General features: G+C 42.5%; 1 protein-coding gene across 1 annotated transcript; it reads left to right on the top strand.

Annotated features, from left to right (window-relative positions):
- Window positions 1–979: 979 nt before the first annotated feature.
- Window positions 980–6103, top strand: LOC127650250 (uncharacterized). Its single transcript, XM_052135566.1, has 13 exons — window positions 980–1404; window positions 1939–2080; window positions 2265–2482; window positions 2589–2715; window positions 3029–3322; window positions 3489–3579; window positions 3804–3920; window positions 4052–4127; window positions 4203–4454; window positions 4731–4883; window positions 4998–5146; window positions 5257–5324; window positions 5477–6103. The coding sequence occupies exons 5-11, from the start codon at window positions 3288–3290 to the stop codon at window positions 5006–5008; spliced, it is 735 nt and encodes a 244-aa protein (XP_051991526.1). The 5' UTR covers window positions 980–1404; window positions 1939–2080; window positions 2265–2482; window positions 2589–2715; window positions 3029–3287; the 3' UTR covers window positions 5009–5146; window positions 5257–5324; window positions 5477–6103.
- Window positions 6104–8872: the final 2769 nt, after the last annotated feature.

Below are 8872 nucleotides of genomic sequence, written 5' to 3'. Positions count from 1 at the left end.
ATAATTGCTCAAGACTTGATATTAGAATATTGTTATCTTTTAACAGTAATTTAATCAAAATGTTTATAGCCACTATATGTTTATAGAAAAATATCTAAAATTGGGTTGAAGTTACCTCACTAGGGAGAGATCATTGGCCGCTTTGTAGTCAATTCAGGCTAGTAGTCTGTCTGATGCTAGAATCATTATAGAGTGAGTATAACTTTGGTTTGACAATCAGATGGGAAAAAAAGTTTTCCTGTGTGCCCTTCCAACTGAACATATGGGCTGCCTTCGGACTGGATTTTCTCTTAAGATCCACTTAGCAGGAGCCTAACGGTCGATTGAAAGCACCAAGCTTCTATTTGTATCACTGCGCAGCACCAAAGTCTTTCTAGCAAGATAGTCCTCTGGCAGCTATCTTTGGAACGCACCCGGAAGACTATTTCCACTCATGCCAGTGCGGCTTCTATCTACTTGAATGGGCAAAGACCAAAATCTCAAGATTACGATCAAAGAACGTATTTCAAATCAGCAATAAAATCTCACAATGCTTGTATCATAAATTGTGCTTCTTTCCCTCAGATTACGCTAAAAAAAATTATATTTTCCCAGTTTGTATAGCTAATGCGCATGTCTGTATCTAAAAGGCTCTTTTAAAGCCCATGGTGCAGGTTTTTTTTTTTTGGCAATTTTCTAGTTGGTAATAAACATTTAAACAGTTATCCATTGTATTTGATGTTGTAGGGTACTACAAAAAAGAAATATAATACGGAAAATTAGGTGATATGTTAGCTTTTAGCTACAGCTTAGCGATTATTCTTATTTCTTCCACAATGCATTCCATGACGTCACATGAGGTACTCGCTGACTGTTGGACGACAGAAGAAAGCCCGCAGCCCACCTTACAATTGAGGGAGAGTGAGACGAGGAGTAGCTAACTAGTGAAAGAGTGACAGTGACAGATGTATAAGTAAGTAGATAGATAGAATAGCATAGATAGTGAGAGATAGCATAGCATAACAGATAGCTTAGAGATAGATAAAGAGTAGATCATAAATAACGTTAGTCAAAATGGTTTATTACTGTGTTTGTGGCGGGTGCAAGAACTCCAGCAAAACTGGACATAGGGTCCATTCCTTCCCCAAGGACAAAGGGATCTTCCGAAGCTGGGTGCAGTTTGTGAAGATTAGGCGGGCAGATTTTTCAGCTAGCTCTGTCACCGCCTACTCGAGAATATGCAGCGCGTATTTCAAAGAGGAGGATTACCACTCAGGGGATGCTAAAATGGTCTCACTTGGATTAAAGAGTGAGAGGAGTGCTAAATTACTTCCTACCGCCGTGCCGTCTGTGAACGCAAACCTCTCTGCTTGCCCCGTCCCGAGGTCGAGAGACACCGTCTGCCGCAAGTGAGACATTGCCACGGTAAGCATCATGCTAACATTAATGTTTACAAGCTGCGTGTTAGCTAGCTCTGTGTGTATTTTGTATACCGTGTTTCCTTTGACACAGCCTCCACTAACTTACAAGCACGATCACTCTGACATTAGAAGAGCATATTTCGTGATTCACGAATAAAAATTAAAATAATAACAAAATTGCCCTGAAGTAAAAGTCCATATCATCATGAAAGCTTTATGGCCGTGCCATAGGTTATTGTTTCCACTGGGAAACTAACGTTAGTTGTAGCACACACGTCCCATTTTATTGATGGACTTATGAAATGACTGGGAATATTTACTTATCTTCTTGGAATTTCAAAGATGATAAGTAAATAATTCTCAGTACTTCCAAGTTGAAAATAAATGATTAAATGTTTCCATGTACTCCTGCAATGTGCTTGTACACCCAATGTGCTTGCGAATCACTGTTCTAAGTATTCATAGTATACCCACCTCTTATTTCACCACTACACTCATTTGCATTTTGCTGACCCTTTTTCATATTTGTTTTCGCAAGATGTTGACAGACACCTCACAGCAGGAGACTGTGGACAGTGTAGACACTGTGGAGAGTGTCGATACTGGGGATCAGCCCTTGCCCTCCTCCACTTCTGACGTTGGGACACAGTGTTCTTTGAAGCCCCCCCGATGGTCTCACGGTAAAACTTGGGTATTTTAAGGGGTAGTTATTAGATATGGTCTCTAAAACATTGCCAGTATCTATGCAATCAGAACATTTCCATACACATTGATTAAATTAATACACAGCCTACACCAAAAACATACCAGTTTAGATTTGCCATGATTGTCTCATGTTTGTGTATGTTTACTGCCTCTCCACAGCTGTGCAGGTTAACCTGAAGCCCAAGATGGTCAGCGTGGGCACACAGACATCATTCGGCACACAAACCTCCACTCCCCTTGCTAGTCCTGAACAGACAGATGAAGATGATGATAATGCCTCTGTCATCAGTGACTTATCGTGGGTGCCCGAAGAGCCGATGCATGAGGAAGACTTGTTTGATGAGGAGCCACCTTACACGTGTGACCCCCCATCACAAGTGAGATAGTTTAAAACCAACATAGACCATTTTGAATGCTCATTTTTGTGTACTGTAGCTTTGGTAGTTTGAATGCCCCACCCCAACAACAATTTTGTTCTTGTAGTGGCATTGACAAATTCATTGTTTGCCAAGAGGAGCTGATGGGCCTTTTTGACATCTGTCCGGCCTGTTGTGAGAGGTCAGATAGTAGCATCGTGCAGCAGGAAGGAACTTTTCTTAAGATCAAGCAGGTACGGTTTTGTTTACGCAGCAGGCCATCTGATTAGAAAATCAGAATATCTAATTACAATCTGATAGCTCTGACTGTCTTACCAGTTAATTTAATTTACAATGTATGTACCAGGCTGGCTTTAGTCTATTGGTTTGTGATGGCATCATATTTGAGTGTTATACTGTATTGGTCATGTGTGTTTCATTGAAAACATGAAACCTTTGACCAGTAATGTACAGTACCTAATCTATATTGAATCCTGATATACTGTTGATTACACTTTTTTTTTTTTTTCTTCTTCTTCTTCTTTTTTTTTTTTTTTACATATCTAGGTCTGTGCATCATGTGGCTACCACCGTTTCTGGCAAAACCAGCCAATGCTCCACAGGAACATGCCGACCTGCAACCTCCTGTTAAGCGGGGCCATTCATTTCACTGGATGTTTGGCCACCCAGACATTAAGAATGTTGACTCTGTTTGGCCTGCAGTGCATCAGTGCGAGCAGTTACTTTCGCCATCAGCGCCGCTACACCATCCCTGTAATCGGCCTGGCAAAACGATCAAGCGAAGAATTTTAGTGACCTACGGGCAATGGATAGCGGGCTAGTTCTTGCTGGTGACTGCAGGTAAACCAGTGTGAGAGCTCATAGACCAGTTGCACATTTTGATTTTTTTATTTGTTATCATGTAGGGTGGCTTTAGTTGGCATTTGCAGATGACATGGTGGATTGTCTTTACAGACCTTGGTTATTAAAAACTTGAAACCTAATTCAAATTTGTAATTAATTCCAGGTCAGATTCTCCTGGGCACTGCGCGAAGTATGGATCCTACTCTCTGATCGAGGACAGAGTGAACAAGGTGGTGGATGTTCAGCTTGTTCAGGTAAACCTGATGTTATTAGACAAAGAAATTAACTCTGCAATTTAGTAAACTGATTGTATATTAATATAACATCTTTCCACTAGTACAACGATGCTTAGAGCTTTGTGTATTGCCTAACTAGAGTACAGTGTATCGTAATGCTTGGACCAGCAACGCGTCGGTTCATTCACGCCTCCTTCAACAACACCAGCATTTTACACTTACACTGTTATGTCATGTTGCAGAGCTCAGAGGTCCCCAACAGCTCATGGTGTGAGCTTGAAGGGCTCAAGCGCAGTGTTGGCCTGCTGAGGGGAAAGGACCTGCATTTAGCAACGCTGATCACGGACTGTCATCGCCAGGTATTTACAATAAAAATGCAGTATAGAATGTAAACATCTGAATTGCACTGAAGCTGGATGTTTGTGGTTTGCTGATACACGGAGGGCCACACAGGTCAATCATCCACAAAAGTTTGTTTATTTCTCCTTAGGTTACCAAATGGGTGAGAGAGGAGCTGAGCCCTGAAGGGACACAGCATTATTTTGATGTGTGGCACATTGCCAAAAGTATGTATCCATTGTTGGAACCTTGAAGCAGTTTTTGTTAGTGCATATCAATTAATACCATTTGTTCTAAAACAGGTCTGGGGAAGGCATTGGATGCAGCTTCAAAAGAGTGTGACCAACTACAGCTGTGGAGGCCTGCTATAGTGAATCACCTCTATTGGACTGCAGCCTCAACCCCAGATGGCAACCCAGCAGTCATGGAGGCTAAATGGAAAAGTTTAGTCAACCACATCCAGGACATCCATGACCATGACACCCCTGCTTTCTCCAGTTGTGCCCATGGCCCTCTAGACGGGGATCAGCGCAACAAAGAGTGGCTGGACCCAGGTACAGTACACACAGCATGTGGTATTATGTACGCTCTACAGTTTTGTTGTATTTGCTGTCTGAGTGCTTTGACATGTGACCTATGATGATTAAATTATTTTTTCATTCCCTGGCAATCTCATAACATTCTGTTTACTGTTTATGTTTGCTATAATTCATATGCAGGACCATTTCATGTGTATCCATTAAAAAAAGAATTTTTGTCTGAATCTATCTTGTCTATTTATACGTTTTCCATCTGTGTGTCTGTCTGCCTCCCTGTCTTGGTCTTTGCAGGCTCATTGGCAGCAGTAAAGTTGGAGAACATAATCACGAGGACTGCCTTACTGAAAGATGTTCGACAGCTGTCTCCCTTGAGGCTTACCACTCCCTCATCTTGCACTTCGCACCCAAGCACACAGGGTTTTCATACGTTGGGATATATAGCAGGTCAGTGCTATCCAAGGAATAATACAGCCAATTATTATGCCTTTTATAGTAATAATAGTACCTATTATCATGCCTATTGTAGTAAAAAAAAATCTCAAATGTGTTATTTTGTAGGCTTCTCTTAGCGGCGCTGCATTACAATCACAATGCCAACCGCGAGACAGCACAGAAAAGTGATGGGACGGAGAAGTACTGCGTGCCGTATCCGCGCTTCAGAAAAGGTGCCCATGTGGTGCGTCCCATCAAAGAGGCAGCCTCATACGGTAAGCAGTGTCATGCAGTTCTATCATGTTTTGAGATGGCTCACGAGACATCTGTGATCAGTGGCAATGATCTTTATTCAGTATTATTATTATTATTATTATATCTGCAGGTTATGCAACATCATTGATGAAGGCCCTTCAGGAAAGCTACACCCATTCACCTGCAGCTCTTCGAGAGGTTAGCGCTAATTTGTCCTCCGATGCACCCGCCCCCATCGCTAAATCCTTTGAACAGGTTCCTAAGGAGGAGGCCGTCAGCCTCTTCCTAGCCCGGCAGTCACGCTACAAGAGAACCTAAATTCACATTATTATTATTTTTTTTTTCCACAGACAAGTCCAATGATTTAGTTGTAAGTATTTATTTTAGTTGTTATTTATCTTCTTTCCTTCTGTCCCTGTCATCTCATTTGGTGGTGGTTTCCTGTATTCTGCATGTTTTGTGTGTTGTTGCTTTGGTTTTACTTTGCACTAAATCATTACTTTATTTCGTCTTTGTAAGTGGCATTAATTGTCGCTGTACCCCATTCAAGGGGTCCTGCATGCTGCATGTCTGCTCCTCTGTCTGTTATTTGCATGAAATTTGTTTTATGTAATTAAAAATAATTTACCAATCATTTTACCTGTGCCTTGTCAACCTCTGTGTGCGGTGTTGTCTGGGTTCACTGTGTGTCAGCTTGATATGCTTTTGCATGTATCACTGCATATGCATTCATGAAAGAGTGTGAGTGTGTGTGAGTGTGAGTGACTGTGTGTGACTGTGTGTGAGTAAGTGAGTGTGAGTGAGTGCGAGAACCATCAGTTGACCCTCAGGTAAGACCACACTTTTGCAGGCAAAAGAAACAATGTGCAAAGGTTTCAGGTCTAGCCCTTCATCAGTGGGCTTTTTTATATAGATTTGTTTACTTGCAACCTGTGTCTTTGTTCAGTAATCCTTGTCCTTGTTCAGTAAATGTTTAGTAACCCTTACAAGCAATGCCAATAAACTGTTTTTTCTTATTAAAATTAATGTGTTCTGTGTACTTTATAACATTTTAAGGGCAATTGGGCGATCACAACAGAATAAACAATTATTTTTATTCATTCTCATCCAAACGAGGCCATTGAAAGCCCTGATAGGTTTGGTCACCACTTTGGAAGTTTTGTCTGATGGTTGAAACCACACAAGAGGGTAGAGGCTTCCTTATACTCCTCCCTAAAACTCCATAAGCCCAGCGTATAGCCTGCCTGTACGCAGTGTACCGGTATTGCCTAGGAATAAGTAGGAATGATTCTTAAGTTTTAAACTCTAAGTAGGTTGGAAACGTCATTTGAAGCCTGTCTCTTATGCATGTTTGTGCATGCAACACATCTCCTGTCACCTATTGCTGTTGTTCAAAGGACTCAGTGTAAAAACATTGGTAAAGTAAACATAAACCATGAACATACTTGTGCGTGCTGGCTTGAAGGGGACCATGATCCTGTCTGAAGTGTGAATATGCTATTTGTAGCATAAACGGATTCAGGCAGCATGCCTCAAATCCAGGATGCTGCGTTAGGCACGTTACATCTGCTGGCCGCGGGGTGAGATCCTCGACCAGCGACCAAAACGCGCTCACCTCCCTACAACACAAGCTCTCTCACGTCTAAACGGTTCGAAATTGTATGGCTGTGGGCCATCATAAATGTTAACTGTGGGTCTTGCCACCTCTTCCTCATCCCAATTAGACGCCATAGTAGTCAGTGCTAGTCTGCTAGAATTAGTTCAAGTAGCTGAGAACGGCTGAGGCTACATTCCACCGCGTCTACCTCATGTGACGTCATCACCGAATCGCGTAAAAAATAACCGTTTCTAACCAAAAACTACAAAAACTGGACTTTAACACCATTTTGGAGACATTTCTAACTTTATATACATATCTTGACTGCTTTATCTACCCATTAATCGACAGTGGTGTTTAACCTGCACCATGGGCTTTAACTTAAGGCGGGACTTCCTTTGTACATCTGGGCGCTCAGCTCATTGGATGGTAATTCCAATTTCTCTCAGTCATTGTAATAGAAGTGGCCCATCTCTGTTAAGTCTCTGGCAGCACCCATAGCTGTATGGAGGACAAAACATGCAAAAATAATTAAAGCTGCGAGCAGCGATGACGGGCCCAAGCCGGTGGCACCGCCACCCCCGTGCCTTTAGGGTTGCTGTGCACGATGGGCAATAACGTAACCTCGCTTTGACTGTCGAGAAGAAGATGTGTGCTGTAGAGCTCCAATGAACATTCGCAACGACAGCTCTCGACCTAGTTAGAAGCATTTCTTGTTTGCATGACATGTGGACTTAATAAATCCTTATCTTGAGCCAAATAAACAAGCTGACATTCAGTACAACTTGTGTCTTTTGTTTAGAACACATACAAATGTTATTTATGTACCGTTTTTGTACGGTACACAAATAAATAAAGCACCGTTTTTGAAGACTGCGCATGTGCGAACGTGCTCTACTATGTAAGAACGAGCCGATTATTGAATCTGGAAATGGGTGGGGCCTGTAACACCTTTAGGAACCAAACGTGCAACACTCATAAATACCGGTTGTAAATCACATTCCCTCACTCGTCTTTGAGATGGCTTCACGTGTTTGGATCGTCGGCATCATCCGCACACTGCATACTCGCTTCTGTGAGCAGCGCCTGGACGGAAACCTCGGTCTTCAGTGTGAGATCACCTGGGACGGCAGAGGAGGCAGACTCTGGGAGCAGCTGTTTCCAGCTCTGCGCTCTCTCAGGGCCAAAGCTACAGCTCCAGATATTCTCATTATTCACCTGGGAGGGAACAGTTTGTGTCGGGTGGGCCGCAACCGCCTCGATTTTCTTCGGGAAATAAAGAGTGACCTGACCGAAGTCTTACAAATGTTTCCCAGAACCAGGCTGGTGTTTTCTGGCATTTTACCCCGTCTAAATTGGAGAGGACAGACTGGCAGGACTGGCTATGGCATTGAACGAAGCCGGCGGTGGATCAACGGCGCCATGTCTGGCTTCTTGGCAGAGAGGCAGATGCGCTGCATTCACCACAGAAACATCGGCTTGTTCCATCTGTGCAGAGACGGAGTCCACCTGAGACCAGAGGGAAACCAGCTTCTGCCGAGCAACCTCCGAGAAGCTCTGCAGGTGGAACTCAGAAGATGAAGCAACAAATGTCCTTTTAAGGGCAGCAACAATGGCTCTTTTAAGAGCCACATTCACTCATTCAAATAAAAAGCATTTTCCAAGTGTGTGAAATTCGTTGTTCCTCACCTTACTTGATGTCAGGTTTCAGATGACTTGTTTTTAAATAAAAATGTCGATTCCTCTTATCCTGTCCAGGGTGTCCCCTGCCTTACGCCCAATGTTAGCTGAGATAGGCTCCAGCCCCCCGCGACCCTGTACACAGGATAAGCGGTTGACGATGGATGGATGGATGGATGGATTCCTCTTATCCATTCCTTTGTAAGCATTTCAATATAACTTTCAAACCATTTAAGAATCGTGCGCTGTTTTCTGTGCTGACCACAATCCAAAACGTGCCATAAAGCAGCGGTTCTCAAACTTTTTTGTTTTGGTTTATTTATATAAAGACACAGAGAATATTACTTGCCTTACCGGATTAGAATTATTAAAAAAATAACTAGGGAATCACTAAAACGAGAGAATTATTCTTATTTGATGATACTCTCAAAACATTCCACAACAAATCCTTGAAATTGAATGATATTCA

This window comes from Xyrauchen texanus, chromosome 10 (genome assembly GCF_025860055.1).
Source record: "Xyrauchen texanus isolate HMW12.3.18 chromosome 10, RBS_HiC_50CHRs, whole genome shotgun sequence".
Lineage (NCBI taxonomy): Eukaryota > Metazoa > Chordata > Actinopteri > Cypriniformes > Catostomidae > Xyrauchen > Xyrauchen texanus.
Note: the sequence above shows the minus strand (reverse complement) of the source record. Positions and strands in the feature narration are given on the sequence as shown.